This window comes from Pyrus communis, chromosome 14 (genome assembly GCF_041283825.1).
Source record: "Pyrus communis isolate YQ-2024b chromosome 14, ASM4128382v1, whole genome shotgun sequence".
Taxonomy (NCBI): domain Eukaryota; kingdom Viridiplantae; phylum Streptophyta; class Magnoliopsida; order Rosales; family Rosaceae; genus Pyrus; species Pyrus communis.
Window position 1 is genome coordinate 8,518,999 of NC_142578.1, and position 20,909 is coordinate 8,539,907.

At 35.9% G+C, this 20,909-nt stretch overlaps 1 protein-coding gene, 1 non-coding gene and 1 pseudogene across 2 annotated transcripts; 1 reads left to right on the forward strand and 2 right to left on the reverse strand.

Moving 5' to 3' along the window:
• The first annotated feature begins 1,473 nt into the window (after window positions 1–1,473).
• On the forward strand, window positions 1,474–1,544 carry TRNAG-CCC (transfer RNA glycine (anticodon CCC)). The gene has a single exon. It is a non-coding gene; the product is annotated as a tRNA-Gly (tRNA).
• A 444-nt stretch (window positions 1,545–1,988) lies between these two features.
• LOC137712625 (ABC transporter F family member 3) lies at window positions 1,989–9,392 on the reverse strand. The gene is made up of 18 exons (XM_068451733.2): window positions 8,917–9,392; window positions 8,039–8,254; window positions 7,618–7,807; window positions 7,237–7,445; window positions 6,966–7,112; window positions 6,495–6,623; window positions 6,292–6,393; window positions 6,047–6,193; window positions 5,584–5,646; window positions 5,386–5,432; window positions 5,218–5,277; window positions 4,984–5,066; window positions 3,996–4,090; window positions 3,696–3,782; window positions 3,034–3,121; window positions 2,713–2,798; window positions 2,504–2,566; window positions 1,989–2,396 (listed from the first exon to the last, which is right to left on the reverse strand). Exons 1-18 carry the CDS (start codon window positions 9,115–9,117, stop codon window positions 2,274–2,276), a joined length of 2,136 nt encoding a protein of 711 aa, XP_068307834.2. The 5' UTR covers window positions 9,118–9,392; the 3' UTR covers window positions 1,989–2,273.
• A 9,245-nt stretch (window positions 9,393–18,637) lies between these two features.
• LOC148691178 (uncharacterized) lies at window positions 18,638–19,567 on the reverse strand (annotated as a pseudogene).
• Between the last annotated feature and the right edge of the window lie 1,342 nt (window positions 19,568–20,909).

Here is a 20,909-nt window from a genome sequence, read left to right on the forward strand (position 1 = left end):
CACAACCAATAATAAAATAATGCATGGCATAAACTAATAAACATTTATTCAATTTCTGGGAAAATATAGTATATAGGTATATACGGAAAACAAAAAGCCCACTCACTGGTAAGTGGAAGGGTCGTAGCCCCCTGCCTCGAGTGACCACGCTCGTCCTCGGGATACGTATCACCTATATGCGAAATAACTATAAAAACGTTAATTTTAAAGCACATAACCAACTTCTCATAATAACTTCTCATACATTGCTCAAATTGGACAAATGAATATACCAACGTGCTCTACACAACCTCAGGATCACACCCAAATTTTTAGAAAAATTTTCCCACGCACCCCCACGCGCCGGCCAAGGCACGGCCACACGCGCCGGCCACGCGTAGGCACGTGCCTGGCACGCTGACGGCGTCAACTGACGCCGTTAGGAATATTCCGTCAGTTTTGACAGATTCCGTTAACGGCGTCAGGAATATTCCGTCTCCTTCTCCGGCGACGTCGCTGGCGCCGGAAATTGGAAAAATCTTCAAACCGTGTTTTCTCTCACGTTTCTCAACCATTTTTCACGATTTTTAAACCAAAATGAAGCTCTAGACTAGTAGAACACGTCCATACAATTTTTAAGGGCTAAAAACTACTAAATCATACGTGTCACCAAGCTTAAAATCCGGCCAACTTCAAAAACTACGATTCCGACGTCCAAATTCGTCCAACGAGCTACTCCGATTCTCTTGGGGACTCCACTAAGCTAGCTACGAGCTTCAAAATCCCAAAAACTTACTAAAATACGTTTGCATGAATAGTACTCAAATCGGACCACTTCGAATCGACGTGAAAATGTTAGAGTTCTCACCTGAAAATGACATGGTTGCACTCGCACGAGCCTCACGAGCTCGAAAATGTACTTGGTTCCTTCGATCTGTGAAGGTTTGAGTGAGTTGTGTGTGTGTCCGTACGTCTATGGGGAAAATGGGAAGGGAAAGAGAGCACGGGAGAGAGACAAGGAGAAAGACAGAGAGACAGTGTATGTGTGTGTGGCCCAACACATGCCACACCACCCAAAACCACCAAACAACATAGCGGAAACGAACTAGGGGCAAAAGGGTCATTTCACATGCACGTCTTAAATAATTTCGGGACGGGATGTCACAAGTTCAGTATATTGATATCATACTCAAATTTTTTGAACCACTGCAAAAGAGCGATTTCTATATGAGCTCAATATATTGATATCACACTCACTTTTTCGACCTATTGTGGAAGGACTAATACCACCTGCCTTAAAAAAAAATTTCTCTAAAATTTTAGGAGTATGATTTCTGATTCTAGATGGCTCTTTTGAACGAGTACCCAAAAAAAAAAAATAAATAAATAAATAAATAAATAAATAAATCTCTCCCCATATGACTTGATTAATAATGGAAATTGTACAAAAAATTTTTCTTTGTATAAAATATAGTTTCACGAAATTAACCACATGCGCATCTGGTGTAGTGGTATCATAGTACCCTCCCACGGTACTGACCAGGGTTCGATTCCCTGGATGCGCATTTATTTTTGTTTATCTTATAAACCACCAATTTTTTAATAGCCAAGTGTTTTACTTTATTAAGTTGCACTGTTTTTTTGCCACTTAGTACTACAATCTACTAGTATTTCTTTTATTTGTAAGTAAGGTTTTAGGTTGATTCTTGCCAAAGTTAAATTCAAACCACATTATTCAATCATATTGTGAGGCTAAGACAATCTCATTCCTATTAATGTAAATAATATCGTTTATTCAAAAGAAAAACAAAAAAAAAGTTGCACCCTTCTTCCTGACATCGGAACACAGGAACTTTTGTACTAATATCAATTCAATGGGCTTAACCTTCTGTGTGATTTGCTTACGCTCGTTACCCCACCCATTTCGTTGTAATCGAGTTCATATCTCCCTGGCCGTAGATTGAAGTAGCTTCGTCCAAGCAAAAATGGCAAACAATGTAATTCAAGAGTTATAGCACATATGAATCTTGTTGCTCATTCCAATAGATACTCTGCATTGTTGTTCATTCACACTTCATTATAAACCTGAAGTTAAGCGTATCAATGGAAAAATCGTCACATAAAGATTAGTTTTAAATTTATAAAGAAAAGGCCGGTAAGTGCATATCAATCCGATTATATTGCTCAACCACTTGATTGGAGGGAAAAACACTAATCGCTCCAGATTCCATGTTCTTCCGGCAGTCCACCGTAGCCATCGGCCATGAGATGGATGAAATGCTCATAACTGTTATCTACGAGGACTGCAGTATCTTCTTGTAGTCCTCAAAACTGCCATGGAATGGTTGTATCCTACCTTCTGATACCACCCATAGCTCGTCCACACTTCCAGAGATCAGATGCTCGTCGTGACTAACCTGTAAGAAAGAAAACACGCTGATGAGTCATACTAGTTCATCAAATAATTCTCGTCTATAAGCTCTCGTTGCAAATGGAAATTATGAAGATATTAGGGATGAAATACCATGAGAATGCCTCCTTGGAAGAGAACAAGACCTTGAATTAGTGCCTCCACAGCATCCAAGTCCTACATGTCAACAACCATTGCAATGTGAATAAACGCGCAACCAGCCAAGGCAGTGTTCTTCGGTTCATTTTATACCAGCAATTTCGTAATCCAAAATATTGTTACTTCTTTCAAGCAATAAAATAATGAGAAGGATTGTGACTTACCAGATGATTGGAGGGCTCATCAAGTAGTATTATGTGCGGTTTCTTGAAAGTTATCTTGGCGAATGCAACTCTGCTCTTCTGACCACCTAATATACCCCCATTTTAAATATTTAGAGAATCATGTTCGAAGCCATAGAGCAACACTGGAATTGACTCTTTGAGTAAAACTCGAAGCTAGCATTGGCTGCTAAAGTATGCCGGCTAGTCATTCGACTTGGCAAACGATGCCAAGGCCAATCTTTAAGAGGTTCAAGTAAAATAATAGTTCTAGAAATCAATTGATCTCTTTAAACTATTCACAATATGGAATTGAGAAAATACCAGACAATGTGTACATAGGCTGAAGTGCAAGATTTCCACTGACACCGAAAGAACCCAAGTGAGACCGGAGCTTTTGTTCGGGCACTCCCTGCAAAAAAGATTCTTCATTACTTCATGTGATCAATTTTAACAAAAAATAGAAAAAGCATGCCAAATCTGACTAACAAGATTATTTGCCCAAATGAGATTAATCCACTGTGAATGATTGATTCCTAAGAGATCTCACCCCACCCAAAATTAAATCTGTTCCAGTAGTGAAGTTACGAAATTGAATGGAAACTTGTTGCCGTAAACGAAAATGGAAATTTGTTTCCATGGTCAAAAAATGGAAACTTGTTTCCATTGTAACAATTTTGGTATCAATTCCATGTCTTTTTCAATGACATAAAATTGGAGAGGGAAAGCGCCAAAATATCCCGTTTAGGTTGCAAATAAAATAGATCAGATCCCCTGACTATATCCTAGATTTTAAAGAAAATTATACATCCAGATATGGAAATGGATTCAGAGGGGTTCAATTGCAGGATCCTATCACGTACACTTGTGTATACATTAGTTCAACAACTAACTAATAAACCCTTAGAAACATGAACAGAAAAATGAAAAATTTTTCCATATACATAAAAAAAAAGGGAAGAAAAATGGTACTATCAATAACTCACTGGGAAGCAGCGCATCATATACAATAGGGGATTAGAAGATAAATCTAGTCCATCAACATGGTGCTGACTGAATACAGCAATCCGAACCTGTGAGCAGTGAAAGAGATGCAATGGTCAAAGAGTAGACACATAATGAAGGTAAGGAACACAATACCAACATTTGCATATATAAACAATAATATCTATAACTTAGATAAATTGGAGGACAGCCTAGTGACATGTTAGTTGAAGTCTGAAATTAATACAATCAATTCAAAATTGTTATCCAGTAAAAGTAAACCCAAGAAACATGCAAGAGACCTTAGCTGAACGAAAAACTGTCCCAGAGGTTGGTTGTAGCTCCCCTGCAATTAGTTTGAGTATTGTTGATTTACCAATACCATTTGGCCCGACCACTGCATAAAGTAAAGCAAACAATGTAAGAATTTTGACTTCCCTGTGAAACTGTTCTTTGGTGTATCTGGCAATAGACTAAATTTAGCAAATAGAGAATGGCTAGAAACACACAAGATTTATACCGGTTCAGCAGAACTTTTGCCTACGTCCAGTTTATGTATCCGGCAATGGACTAAACTTAGCAAATAGAGAATAGCTAAAAACACACAAGCTTTATACTGGTTCAGCAGAAGTTTTGCCTACGTCCAGTTATGATTTTCTACATCTTCTTTGGAGTGTACATTGCTTTTGTAAACCCTAGAACTAATCCCTCTGACTTCTCTTAGCTGTCTCTTTTTTCTCCCTTGTGTTTACGCCCCTTGCCACACCCTATTTATAAGTATAGGTTGCAGCTTACACACCTATTTAGTATTTACTGATTAGGACTCCTATTCTATTTGGGATAGGAAGTACACTTGCATTCCTACTCCATTTCTGCTTCACGAATTCCTAATCTAATTGTACAAGAAAACTTATTCTTTCCTAATCCTTGTAGGACCAGAATATGTGCACCTTTAGCTTTCCTAAATACAATCCCGAACAAAATAAGACTATTACAAATGACGAGCCAAATCCTAACAACCAATATACCAGATAAATTCCATTTTTGGCTAAGTTGCAGATTAAATGGGCTTCTAGATGCAGTATTTCGTTGGTGATCATACAGAAAAGAAGAATCTATATTTCCCAAGAAAATGAGGCCTCAAAATTGAAATATTGAATGAACAGTCATTTTCCACTAGAAACAAAATAACGAAAAATACTCTCAATTGTAGAACACATAATATGTAAGCCACTCAAGCAAGATATGGATCATTTTCAATGATAGACAAGATTTAATTAGCATCCTTACTTGCGATGCGGCTGTCAAGGTCAATTCCAAAATTTAAATTCCTAAACAAGATGGGTCCCCCAGGATAACCAAATGATGCATCACTGCAAAGACATACCACCAGAAAGATACAATAAGCTCTTGATCTAGGAATGAAAACAGCTGAAAGTCAAAAAAAAAATATAAGAAATGGATCTGAAGTGACTCGCTGAACCCAAGGAGGGCGACGAAATTGCGCTCCATGAGCTGACAAACCTGAAACTTATTATTGGAGGACCAGGTCTGTCGTCTGGAGTTGGGAACTCAAACTTATAGCTGCACATGAAAAGGCCAGAGGCATTACAAAAAACTAGAAAGAAAAGTAGAAATATTGTTTCTATATGCTCTTATCCCTATAAACCATGAAGACAAATCAGTGCATACTCAGGGTCATTTACAATCTCATCCACATGTCCCAACCGGTCCAAAGCCTAAAAAACAGTAAAAGAAGATAGACCAGTTATTTGTAACACATTAAGATCAATACAGCAACCCAGTTTGAACACGAAGAATTTGATAAATAAACAATATAGAGGTAACAGTTTCCAGAAATGTTAGCATGCAAGAAAACAATGAAATCACCTTAATTCTTGACTGAACAAGCGCCGCTCTCTTGGCATTGTAGCGGAACTTATCAATAAACGACTGTAGATCATAGGAAAAAAATTGAATGTCAAACATAAGTTACTATAATTCAGAACACATGTTAAAAAGAGCTGAAAGGAAAACAAAAGAAGAGAGTGATTGAACATCTGAAAGACATAATTTCATCCATATGTTTTAAACAGAATGCTGCATGCAGAAAATTCCGGAAAAGAAAAATACAAGTCGAAAAAAGATGTTGACCATGAAGATCAAATTAGTAATCACTGGTCGAAATAAACAAAGACTACCGTAAATACCTATTCCAAAGCAATAAGAATGAGGGAACAAAACAAAGTAATATGGGCAACATGTTAATAAAGTTGTCAAACTGCCGTAGATATCACGATAACAAGACAAAAGCATAATAGCATCATTTTGTCATTATGGTATGATGAAAGACCTGCATATGTGTTCTTGAACGCTCATTGGCCTCAAAAGCCTTCTGTTGGTTCTTGACTAGTTCTATTCGCGTCCTCTCATATGTATCGTAGTCTCCCTTGTAAGCATTCAATTTTTGCCCATGAAGATGTAGTATATCAGTGACTACCTGAGAAAAACAGAACATAGAATGCGTAATGTGTTAAAGAAACCATACTAATTATGCAGTTGACATGACCAAATGTGAAAATAAACCACAAAACTTACCGTGTTCAAGAATTCTCTAGCATGAGAAACAACTATGCATGTTTTTGGCCACTTCACCAGGTAAGCCTCTAGCCAGAGGACTGCATGAAGATCAAGATGGTTCTGAAAATAGAAAAGAAAATAAACATGAGTGGGGAAAAATTAAAAACATGCACCAAATTGACAGAATAATATGAAGAGCCTAAAGGGTATGAACAACAGACCGTGGGTTCATCAAGCAGTAACAAATCAGGCTCTATAAACAGGGCACGAGCAAGAGCTATTCGCATCCGCCATCCTCCTGAAAATGCTTTAGTTGGTTTTCGCTGCATCTCCGGAGAGAAACTAAGACCCTGTAAAATTCCTTGTCAGTATGATGGCAATTCAAATAAAATAACAAGAGGACAAGCATTTCTCCATAATGTACCTGAATGGCACCATTCACTACCAGCAGGCAGGATTTTTTGTTTCAATTATTACTTAGTATTTGTGGCTTGGTGATTTATACCCTTAATAATAAGTTCAGCATACCAGCAAAGAAATTCAACCTAGAATGAGATTCTTTTCCCACTTCTTTCTGTCGCTAGTTATTCTAGTTTTGGAGAGTTGAAGTCAGCCCTAAGATGTTTAAAATCAGGCTTTAAGTCAAGAAGACAATTGTACGCGACTGATGCAGCAATAAATGGAGAACTGACCGCAAGAATGGAAGCTGCCCGTGACTCTGCCGAATCAGCATCAATGAACTCGAGCCTTTTGTATATCTCCTGAAGCCTCTGCCCAATGGCATCTTTCTCAACTTCCCCATTACTCTTTTCCGTTGAGTCCTCAAACTCCAGTGCTCTCTTCAGGTTAAAGTAATTTATTAAGCACAGTGAAAGAGCATACCCATAAAAAAACATAAACAGAAAAGCTAAATGTTTCCACATCAGCAGCTCCCTTCTAATTAAGAACAATTCTGCATCCAACCTGTTGGGCAAGAAGACGAGCTTCTTCTTCCAAAAGCTTTGTTCTTTCAACATCAGTGTTAAGAACACACTGCAAGGCTGTTGTATCATCACCCACCACTTCTTGCTCCACATGCAATATTTGGAAGTTCCTAGGAATGCCGTCAATGGCATGCATAGCCAAGTGCCTAAGAAACGTTGTTTTCCCCGTACCATTTCTTCCAACAAGGCCTGCATAAATTGTGGAAAGATCAATAAAGGTTTACAACTACAGCATTGTTCAACAGCCCTAGATATAAGAAGCTACAAGTACCATAAAATCATTTTGGAAACTCTAACAGATGGCCCTCTCAATTTCGAAACCAAAGAAAGAGGATCATAAAACATTGAAAAGCAAACTCACCATAATGCCTTCCAAAAGAAAGTGTTACTGAACCATCCACAATTAGATCACGGCCACCCACAGAAACATTGAAGTTTTCCAGACGGATATCCCTGACATTTGGGCCACCAGCACTTTCATGATTTACGGATACAACAGGCATTCCTGCCCTGACTGCTTCCATTTCAGCTAAATGTATTTGATATTGTTGCTGTTCATTGAAAAGGAGAATATATAAAAATTACAAAAAACTAAACCAATTTTTCAAATATTTAAATCCTCAGCACGGACAAGAACCTAGCTTGGATATTATCTCAATCTAAGCATATCCAAACTCAACATGGACCAGTAATCTTGCTCCTCAATATCACAAAAAAATCTCACGTAAACATTAGGATATAATAGTACAACTCACATGCTAAATATCTACCAGAAACATTACCTCTCTTTGGCGATCATCCTTCCTCTTTTTCCTCTCTATCTTAGCTCGGTCACGTTCAGTTAACAGAGGGCCATCAATCACCTCAACCTTCTTCTTTGGAGCTACCTTCTCATCCATCCCATCATCCATTCTTACTGGTGCTGATAGGCTCCGCACAGTCGGTTTAGCTTTAACCAACCCATGTTTCCCGAACTTCTCGGATATTATACTACAAACCTACGTCAACCTCCACAAGTGTCAAGAACAATACAAAACAAAAGATTGCAAAACCACGTTTCCAAGAACTAACATAACTAGCATTGTTAATTTCCACAAGCAAGCCTCGCCTCCACAATGCGTAACAATAAATTTTCACTTAAATAAGAACAAAAGGCCTATAATTCCATAAAATAAAATAAAAAAACATTTTTTTACGATCCACAGATTCAAAACAAACTCTATAAAGCTCCGACAGTAAATAATCCAGTACTCTACTCCTACAAAACCAGTTTAAAAAACTTTCCTTCCAAGCATTTTCTGAGCGGCCAAATGGACCACATCAAATTAATCGAAAAAATGCAAACTTTTTGGATATCATAACACAAACCTACATCAAACCTCCAAAAATTTCAAGAACAATACAAAAATCAAGCTTGCAAAACCACATATACTGGAATCACCATAACTAGCATTGTTAATTTCCACAAGCAACCCAATCATAAGTCTTTTCTCTGAGCTAACAACATAAAGCCAACAATTCCCAAAAAATAATTCCTTTATGATCAAACAGATCCAGATAAACGTTTTACAGCTACCAGTGTTTCTTTCCTTTCCACTTTCCAGCATTTTCTGAGCAGCCAAACAGACCAAATCAAATTATAGAAAGATAAAACACTCACCGAGCGGCACTCAGCGAAGTCGCTAACACAGCCGGCTCCGACGAGGAGCTCGCCGAGAGCGTCGAAGGCGCCTTCACCGTCGTCGCCGAAATCGAAGTCCTCGTCGGCGAGGACGTTAACGATGTACTCGATTATGGGCTCGTCGACGTCCTCGGCCCGCCGGCCCAGCACTTCGTGGACCACTGAGCTCGCCACCGTCATTGCTCCGAACCCGAATTCAAATCCAGAAGAACGAAAATCCGTTCGGTTCCCTGCGCGAAGGTTTTGGGAGATGATGAAAAAACGATGGAGAAGCTCGGCAAGCCTTTACTATCTTTGCAGAGAGGAGGATGGAGAGTACTTGATACGACGGCGTTGTGGCCGAGAATAGGTATGTACAAAATTGGTGGGCGTCGGCTCGGCCCAATATATTCGGGCAGGAGATGAAGGGCTAACAAATGGGATTAGATTGGATTGGCCCGTTTGCAACGTTGGGTATTGTTTTTCTGTACTTTCACTAGCATATGCCCACACACTTTGTGTGCATGAATATTTTTTAGTTTTGTTTTTAAAATAGGAAGGAGTGAGGGAGAGAGGGAGCGTTGGAGTGGGAGTGAGAAGAGATGTTTTTTATTTTATTTTTTATTTTTTAATATTAGATATATGCTAAAATCACCTATAATCGGTAGATGATGCTTCAATAAAAAAACAACAAAGTTTGGTTTTGTAAATTACATTATTGCCCATTATTTTTCTCTGCTATAAAAGACTAAATAGTATTTTCATCCTCTTTTGATTGACAAAGAGGATTCTGTTAATAGTTAGATAAAAAAAACAACAATGTGAATTGCAAACAGAAGAAGCATCAGTGGGTTTTTTTTTTTTTTTCCTGTCGGAATTTTTATCCTATGAGGTTTTTTTGTTGAGGCCTACTTCTTTCTTAGTTTTTTATTTCCCGTGATACTTTTTGAGCAATGTATTTTTTGTAAGATTCATGGTGGTAAGGTTTTACTTTTTAACTCATTGTGTTCTGGTTCAAACATTTCTCCTCCCTTTAGTGTAGAATATCATTTGTATATTAAAGCTAATTCTTTTATGGTAGAGCTCGATTCTTTTCTTGTATAGTATGAAGAACATCAGTTTTTCGCATAATTTAAGGCAAATTATATTTCACACTTTTCAAGTTTAAGATTCGTTTTAAAACAAGGTCTTAATTTTTTCATATTGCATATATACTGTTGAAATTGAATCAGTTTATTCACTCTATAAATTTGAAGGTCTAATCCTCCGCTAAAGTGCTGGTAGAAAAAATTTGTACACTAAAGTGAGAATTTAGTTGCCCTCCTTGGTTGTTGGGTTTAAAAATTATAAACTTATATTTGTATGACCCAACGTGCTTTGTTGATCCTTCATGTATCATTATTGGCTTCGGTTATCAATCAACCACTCTCGTCGGGTCACGTGTCATTAGCTATTAAACATCTTCCCTTAGATTTTTAATAAGTTGTCAACAAATTCCCTTGTGTCACATGTCCTTATCTGATCTTCTAATATCCTCTTAATTCTCCATAAAAAGCCTTCAAACTACATCATATGTTCACACCAATCATCTACATCTGTTCAAACTCATCAAATCTCAGATTTTAGACATTTGGTCATTTTTTCAATGTTTCACAAACGGAGGTTGTCAATGATCTACGAGTGAGAAAATGAAGAATGAGACGTAAGGGTTTCAAAACCAGTAAGAAAAAGTAAAAAACGAGCAGTGCATGCAAATGAGCAATGAGACATCCTGCATCAAAGTGAGGTATGTGATTTTTCAAAATTTCATCTAAACACATAACTTTGTTTTTTATAACATTCATACAGGAAAGAGCAAGTCAATTTTCAAGTACTAATTACCGATTATAATGTGAGAATGATATTTTCAAGTATTAAATTACTGATTATAATGTAAGAACAAGATTTTCTTTATTTTGTGCATTAGTAAACACCAGTCGAAATTAGAATAATTCCAATATTCATGTTTTTACTAACACATATGAATTTAGGAACTGAAATAATTCTAAATTTCTAATAAATATTCATTCCAAGTAAACATTTTTTATGTTTTATTTTAATTTATTATTATTAAGGAGAGTGGAAGATTGGAAACTATTACAATAATTTTGAAGATGGGGAGTTTCAGACCTATGACGCATGAGTAGAAGAAACTCAGCACCTATCTACTAGAATATTAAACTACATACAAGTAAATGTATCATAAGAACAACTAATAAGCTATGGCCTCGAACACTCACTCACACAAACCTTAGACAATTCATGTAGTGTTCCCATTATTGTAAGTAAGGTACACAGAATCAAAAAATAAACACGCAACAAAACATCATAGTTCCATATTCTTTGTGGTTTCCTATATGTTGACACCGCAGGAACGGACAATTACTTTTGTTGCAAATAGGAATAAGGGGTTGCTTGAGTCTGTGGTTACAGTTTTTCCGCATTTTCATCTTGCTTTTTGTTTGGAACATTTGAAAAGAAATGTCTTCAATAAATATCCTTCTAGTTGTGGCAAAATTTTCAGGGACTATATTGTGCATTTGTTTTGCAAGTGTGCTTATGCACCTACCTCAGAAGCCTTTGATATGCACCTAAGGGTTCTAAAGGATGAAGGTGGATCCGTAATGAGAACTTTCTTGGATAGTCTTTCAAAAGAAAATTGGTCTAATGCGTTTTTTGAAGGTGTCAAGTATGTGCATTTTTCAGTTGTTACCTACCATATTTTGAGCATCTTCGTAGCACTTGTCGTTTAATTTGTCCCCAATCATCAATGGATTGTAATGATGCCATTTGTGTTTCTTTGTTGTAGGGACCATCATAGTGAATGTCAAACAGTTTGGTGCCTCAAAGGAATGAAAACGAAATCACTCATTCCAAGATTTGGTATCAACATATCTATTAACATTTGTTCCAATTGTTGGATTTCACCACGTATAATGTATTCCTACAATCAATAAAGAGAAAGCTATATTAATGGTATGAGATTCATAAAAAAAATATGAAAGTCAAAAACAGAAGATACCAATTTTATGCAAATTCAAACTAGTGAATTTGACCTAATTGAGTAAACCTAAACAGCCACTAGAACGACCAAACTTAAAGTAGAAAATTAAGAAAATATGCATTGTATCCTTGGTACTGACTACTAAAACCATGTTAGTTTTTACTTTCAACCATTAATAAATATGACTCATACTCTTACCCAACAATGTATGGGCATAAACAACCATTTCATTTTCCTTGTTGGATCTAGTCACTAGTGGATTGAAAGTATCTCAGAAAATGCATCGATAGCCTGCGTACATTTGTTATATTGAAAATCAATTCAACTAGTTATAAAGGCCAACAAGTAATTGGTTACTTTGAAGGTACTAACTCCTTTTAATATATATAAACTAACATAGGTGCAGTCCTAATTCTTTTAGCAAGAACTCAACATCTTGTTTGAACACAGCAGCCATATCACCATCCCATAACGGCTCACTTTGGGTGAACCATATGAACAAACATGTAAATATTTTTTGACATAATATATTCCATCAAACATAAAGTGCATGCAACATGGCATTAAAACAATTAAGATAAATGTGGACTCACCTAGACGTAGTGCTTCTAAGATATTTGTCAAGTTTCTCCATGTCTTTTCCATCTAGGCATTTTCCAACATTATTACTCAATATGTCAAGTGAGGGGTTCAGTGTAGCCATTGGTCTTTCCTTTTGCGGTCCTCAACCATGGTTTGAATATTTTCATTCTGGTTCTGTTTTGTTGTTGTAGTATTCAACCGGTTCATGCTTCCTCTTTTTTATTAAATTGGCTTGGTTATAACCAACACCTCCATCTTCAATAATAAAGCCAATGTTTTTTATCACAGGTGAACACCCATCACACTTCCCTTTTGAACGGTTCATTGGTATCCTTTTTACCAAAGGTTCACATTCAAAATCTTCGAAGACCACCTTATTTCGTTTTTTTATTTTTTAGTGCTTTTACCATGGATCGTTGTGGTGGCATTCCAATTTCAAGATCACCATTACGTAGTCCTGCAATTTCCTTTCTCAACGTGTGGTTCTCAGCTTCAAGTACATTTTTTTCAATCTGTAACTTTTCAAGGGAACTTTCAACAATGTTGACTGATTTGGACAGTAAATCAGCAGTTACTTCAGCAACCTCACACCTGATATTCAATTTGGACAACTCCATTTTCAGTTTTTCATTCTCCCTTTGCAAATTCTCCATGTTGTTGACCATTATCAAAGGTTGAGCTTCTTCATTTGCATTGTTGTCAAAACTTTGGGATGGTATTATGTCCAATTGGGGAAATCACTTGGACCTATCTTGCTTGATATAGAACTTCTCATGCTACTAGGTGCTTTGTTCTCAGATGTATGATTTGGTATGACTTCAACACTAACTTTTTGTTCTCAAGTAAGGTCATTTTTCACAAGGATTGAATGAATAATTTGTATTTAAACTAATCCTTAGCTAATTATTTAGAACAAGGTTTCAAAAAGGTTAATTTTGGAATTTAAAATAATAAAAATGAATTTAAATAAAAACAATTAAATAATTGGCAAAGTAAACAAAACAAAAAAAAAATGTTTTGGAAAATAATTTAAACTCTAGGGTTCTGCCGTCACCATTAACAATCCTATTCAATTCTACCAATTACTTATGAATTTCTACATACATGATTTGAAGGATAGGCTTTCCTCATACATATTTTCCTCGTGATGTTCAAGCGAAAATGTATATCTAACATGCAACCCGTCTGTGATGTCCAAATCAAATATAAACATGCAAAACTGTTGCGATAATTATACGCACACAAACTAAACCCTATTTGTGACAATTGTAGTAATGATGTAAGTAGGGATCGTTCTAACCGGGGATTAACTAGGGATGCTAAATACTTGACTCAAATAAATAAAACTAACTTTTAAAACACTAAGACAAACTAAAAGACTCAAAACAAGTTTAAAAGACTCCAAATACTCAAAAACATAAAATAAGACAAATCAAATGATTAAGACTTAACAAAATAAGGGGGGTGATTGTGGTTGGACGAGATTAAATTAAACGGACAGATTATAATTTAAAACAGATAGTAAAGATGAATGTGATGAAAATATGGATGATGGAATAGCTAAGGGGTTCTTCTCCACACATGTTACACTTGCATACAAGATTGATTTTCGGTTGGTCTTTCGATAAATTATGAAACTCAATGCTCCAAGTTAATTAGGTCCGCTTAAATTAACTTTCAGATTTCCCTAGATTCGTTGGATTGAATGGAATACGCATTACAACCAAATTATTCTTAATCAAAGTCCCTAACTATGGAATACGCATGATAGAGACATTCAACAAAGATCATTAAGTTCAATGAAAATTATAACTGTTGACGAGGCATTCGTTACTATGGAATACGCATGAAACTTATGCCAAGAATTCGTTTAACGCAATTGTTTATAAGCAACCTCCACTACTTGTGAATATAAGTTCGTAACTATTAGCTGAAACTCACTTATATTCTAGCGTCATATTCATTCAAACGGTTAAACAAATTGAATCCACAACTTATGAAATTCCAACCAAAAGTAATCAATTCATATTGCAAGCATAAACATGTATTTTGAATCACCCCCTAGCTAAAGGGGGGTTTAGTTCCTCATAACTTTGAAATCAAAGAAACACCTAAACATTCCAACAACTCAAACTTGAATTGTATGAACGTTTAGGCACTCTTCTCTTCCATTACAAAACAAAGAAAATTGAATTTAAACATTGAAATCAAAGAAACACCTAAACATTCCAACAACTCAAACTTGAATTGTATGAACGTTTAGGCACTCTTCTCTTCCTCGTTGTTGTAGCACAAGGTCTAAGGTGAGCTTTGGGGATTATGTGAAGTGTTTTGGAGGGATGGGAAGTGGTTGGATAGTGGCTGCAATGGAGGAGAAAAACTGCACAGAAATGGAAGGATATGCACAGCTATGGATGTGTGTTTGTGTTGTGTGTTGTGTTGTGAATGGAATGGGGAGTGAATGCCTTGTTTGATTGGGCTAGAGGTTTTGCATGGCTCAAAGGTTTGTTTGATTGGGCTAGGCCCTTTGTTTTATGTCCCAAAGAGCATACAAGGCCTTCAAATTCGTCCATCCTCTTGGCTCTATGGATAAGCTATCCAATCCATGCCCAAAAATGCTCCAAATAGCCTCAAAATGCACTTTCTTGCTCCCTAAGCCCTTAGAACCTGAAAACACACAAAAGAAGCATAAAGGACTAAAATAACTAGAGAAACATAACGTAAATGCACGAGAACAAGCCATTTAAGTCGCATGAATATGCTCCTATCAAAAACTCATTAAGTTTTGTGAAAACCCTCTGAAAAACCATGCAACCTTTAAGAGCATGATGTTCACCTTAAGTGAACTTTCAATTACTAATCACAAGAAGCCTTCCTCAATGGGTGATGTTCCAACAGAAATTGCATCAAATTACTTGTCTAAAAACCTAATGGTCGCGAATCACTAAAACAATTAGATAGTTTAATCATGGTGATTAATAATTCAAAGCAAGCATGCATCCATTCATAAGCAAATTAATAAAATCACATATTCATGCTAAGGCTTGTGGCTTTACCCTAGCAAAAGAACTTAATTACGAACAATCATAATAAAAACTAAACAAAATATCATTAACTAGAAAAATGATTGAAAACACCTTATAGGTAAAAAGTCTGAAGTTCTCCAAAATAATGCGTGCGTTCTCCCCCCAAAACCCTAACGGCTAAAAAGCCTTATTTATACTACTCCAAATTAAAACCCTCGTAGAATAGGTTTTAGCATAAAACTAGGAAACATAATAAAATATTAAAACATAAAATAAAAGGTTTCATATTTGAACTAAAATTCAAACTTCTCAGAAAATCAGACTTTTGACCAACCAAATCAACTCCAATTTGGTCCCAAAATATCTCTTTTGAAAGCTGAAGATGTCCCCTACAAATCCTCAAAAGGGATGTTCTTAAAATATGTCATCTTGACCTCCAACATACCCAAAACGTCCAAAAGCGGCAATATGAGAAAGTTGCGGCTGGGCCTTTATTTCATTGCCACAATCAAATGACTTGATAGAAAAATCTGGAATTTTGATAAAATCATCTTGAAACACTCACGAACATCCTTCAATTAGAATCGCTCTAAAATTCATTTGTTTGATTACTCAAGAGGAAGTCGAATGTCCTACATTAGAAATATAATTCAAAGAATCAAAATTCACATATAGTAACCAATAAATTATTGCTAAGATTAAGGTACAATATATAGTATAATATGGACTCATCACAAATGCCAACAAGCTATACAAGTATAAGCTAGTGTGTTGATTATGAGAGCTAAACACATTTTCCACACCATATAGCTTATGATTATGACAAAAGAAAAGCACGAATAGTAGCTTACAAGTGATTCGTGGGTCCCGACAACAGCAGCAAATCGAGGAAGCCAAACAATCATAGCTTCAAACAGATTTTCATGAAGTAAAGGTTACAATAGCTGAAATACTATTTTGTGATAGTAGACAACCTGTTAGAAAATTTGAAAATTTTCATTGATTATAGGTGCAATTCAAGCCATTTTAATGTCAACTGGCCACCGGATAAAAACGACTCCTCCGATCTCTCTCAATCTCTAGATTGTTACGAATTTGAGAACAACAAATTTAAGGTTACAGTTCTAACATTTAAGATGGCAGGCATGTAAATAATGGTAAAAACTTTGGTATTTGTATAGGTGACATGTCATGGTGCATTGAAATAAAGGATCTTTTTTAGATACTGAAAACCCCTTTCATTTTTCTCCTCTTCGTCATTTTTGTTCATTACATCATATTTATATTTAACGCATATAGGACTCAAACTCTAACAGTGAGTCGGAAAAAATGAGTGTGATACTAATATATTGAATATATATAGTGAAAAAAACTTCATGCATATGTTAACTTTTCCGTTAGAACCTCCGTTAACTGATGATGTGGCGCCTACGTGGACAATGATTGGGCATCATGTGTCAATATGAGCCCATGTGAATATTTTAAAATTAAAAAAAATAAAAAAAAAATAATTTTGGACCCACCATCTCCTACCTCACCTCCCCATCCCACCCCACCCCACCCTCCTTCCACTGCAACCTGCACCTAACCTCCATTCTCTCATATGCAACTCGCTACAATCCAACCATGGTAGCCAAGTACCACTGACAGCAACAAAGGATAAATTTCTCCTTTTACCGTTCTCAACCAGTAACCATGGCTGATTAAATCAAGTTGAAGATGAATAATCGAAGTCCAAACCGCCTCTACCACCTCCTTTTGCTCCAGCAGCCCAACACCATCTTCAAGCCTAGCAAAACGCAACAGCAATCTTCTGCCCACCACCGCTGTGTAGTCTCTTGCACCAGTTGATTTGAAGGTTAATCAAATTAGGGTTTGCTGGGCTTTGCCGTGGAAGGAGTTGCGAAGACAAAGAGTATAATCATTGGTAGATAGAACCGATGATGAAGTGTTAGGCAAATAGGTCGTAAGCGAGGCTTTATGTGAAGGTAGGGATCAGAAATTGACGACTGTGACGAGTGACGAGTGACGGAAGTGGATGATGGAGGTGATCTCGCGATGGTGTTAGTGATGAAGGAATAAACTGTGGGTACTGGAAAAAAGGATTGGGAAGGGGGTGAGAAAGGGCTTATGGATGAGGGCAAATTGGAATTGCAAAATTGCGGGGAAGATGAAGCTTCAACCAAATTGCAGTTTTAAGGGATTTAGGTTTGGCAAAGCAAATTGCATATTTGAGACGGTGGGTCCAAAATATTTTTTTATTTTTTATTTTTTAAAATTTTAAATTATCTATATAGGCCCATATTGACACGTGGCACCCAATCATTGGCCACGTGGGCACCACGTTATCAATTAACAAAGGTTATGATGGAAAAGTTAACAGATATATGAAAGTGTCCCAGAATTATGACTTTAGGTACCAGACTGGGACGAAAAAAACTTCATGTACCAAATGTTGAAAATCAAGAAACTTCAGGGTGGTAAACTAAGATTAACCTTATTTTTTTTTAAAATGACTGGAAGTGTTTTTGGTGAAATTGGTTCGGGGTTCCAAAAGTACTCTAACACTACGTTTGGATGGAGAATTTCTAAATTTTCATAAAATTCTAAATGATGGGAATTACAATTACCAGTAATTGAAACCCCATCAATTGAAATTTCATTGTTTTGATGTTGGATACATGGAAATTGCAAAATGAAGGGAATTACAAATTTCATTGTTTGGATATTCCCTAGAATTTGTATTTCATAGAAGAATACAAATTTGAAAAAAGAAAAATGTTAAATGGTAACAAAGTCATCAATGATAAAGGTCATCAAACCAAAAATTGGAGCTGCCAAACAAGCACTAAAGAAAAACAATCTAAATTTTCCAACAATTAAGAACTTCTCAAAGGTCTGCATAATATGATAAGAGTTGATTGAAGTGGGAAAATCCATGTAAAGCACACTTGCATATGTCAACGAACATTTGTGACATGCATGACTTTTATTCTAAATGTCGTACTGAAAAACACTAAAATAAGAAACATAATGGATGAGAAACATAATTAAAACAATCTTATGCGCCTCATGAAGTAAGCAATAATACCATATTCTTTTTCTTCTTAATTGGGAGTGTCTTCAACATTACAAATTGCTTGTCATTTTTTATCAACCAAGCATATGCTTTGATTTGTTCTTCTTTGCTGAGATCTAGTATTGCATTTACTTCATCATATACCTCTGTTGGATCAAGTTTCTTTGTGTCTACAGAAATATAGTCTTGAAATTATGAAGCCATCTTGGCAAGTGAATTTGCAATCATATCTTTAGGGGTGGTTGATTTTCTTTATGTATGAGGCACATCAACAAAACTTTTTGGCTTTCTCTTGCTTTGAGTCTTTTGACCATTGGCTAAACTAGGTGAAATCTCATTAATAATTTCAATATCTTCTAAACCTTGTGCATCACCAGCCAAATCTATATGATCATGTTCATTATGCAGAGGAGTCATAATCTCAATATCTTCTACACATATTTCAGCACCCTCACCCGTGGTTTTATCTTTGTCACATAAATCCACTATATCATTCCAGTTTGGAATGAACTTCCAACGAAAACTTTTAGCACCACCATATGACTACCAATCAAAACATAAAAGATCAAAAAGCAAACCATAAGTATAAGAACAATTAAAAGAATTCAACACACACAAAAGAAAATTAATGAACTTGTTACCTTCACGTACGCTTGCTAGGAAGGGTTTTCATCTACACTTATCATCTTTTTGGTTGCATCCCAATTAAATCCACTTTGACTTGATATATCACTCACTATTGCATAAAAAAAATTTCAAGATTTCACACAATTTCGAATGTTATCAACAGTTATATGAATATCAAATTGAGCAGATAATATGGTTGCAGCAGATTTATAAGCAGTTGTCTTCCAACCACCATCTCCTTTTGTTTCCCAATCTTCGTTCTTCGCGAAGAATGTCAGCCAAAGCACGTTCCATATCTACATTCCATCTAAAATAATTATTTTCCTCTCCTTCATTTTCATTTTCTTGGTTCTCATTCTTTCTCCTTGGTTTTTGTTTGCATACTGGTTTTCTATCAAATCCTTCCATTGCTCCTAACATAAAAAATATAGTATTGAGACGTTAAGTCAGTCATAGACACATTCATAGTAACAGTTTGAGTATCAGCTCATATTTATACATTCATAATTATATAGAACTAATTTACAAAAACTTGAGTATAATTGCTTGAAATAGACATACATTAAATGGTAACATAATGGACATAGCTGCACGCACATTATCTTTTAAAAAAACAACATTATAAATCAAACATAACATGTTCAAGAAACACATAAAGCCATAGTATTCATATGAAATCCACATTCACCATGACAACACAAACTAAAAGCAACTAATTTTTCATTAGGAATTATTGGCAGCTCTCTGAGCTTGATAATCGTGGAGCATCTGCAATGCCAATGTATCACAAAACATTGTCCATTCAACAGTAGCTTGAACAGATGTAATCACATCAGAGTTATTTTCATTTTACTCTCTTGTTGAACGATTTAACAACTCTGAGTTGACAAATGCTAAAAATTGTAAACCTTGAGCTTCTAAAACTAGATTAGTAGCTTGCTCAATTCTAATAAAATTATGTTAGATACAACACGCATTTATAATCCTAACTTGTGTTTTAATGTCGAAAAAGGATGGTGTGCGTAATATGCTCCATCTCTTTTTTAACAATCTAAATGCCCTCTCAGTAACATTCCTTGCCCTTGAATGACGCAAATTATATAGTAGTTTTCAGGTCGACGGTTTCCAACCCATTCTTTCAAGTGATAACTAGTTCCACGGTAAGGTGCTAAAAACCCCGGTTCATTAGTATAGCCAACGTCCACAAGATAATATTTATCTACAACAAAAAATTTAGAGAACAAATTTAGATATATTTTAAAGTTTTTTTCTTTCTAATATAGAGCTAATTGGTATCATACATTACCATTTGGAACATGAAACCGGTTACTCCTATGTAAAGCATCATGCAAAACACAAGCATCAGATGTAGAGCCTTTCCATCCAGGTAACACATAAAAAAATCTTAAATTTGGACCACACACTCCTAACGTATTACTGGATATATCACCCTTTCTATATTGATATCTTTGTCTTTCCTTAACCGTTATTGTTACTGGTATGAGAGTTCCATCAAGTGCTCCACACAAATCTAAATAAAAATGTCATACAAAAGAAAACAAAAGATAAGTCTAAAAAGCTAATGAAGATATCAAACTAAGGCATATTTTTTTGGTATAGTTGTTGATTGATTACC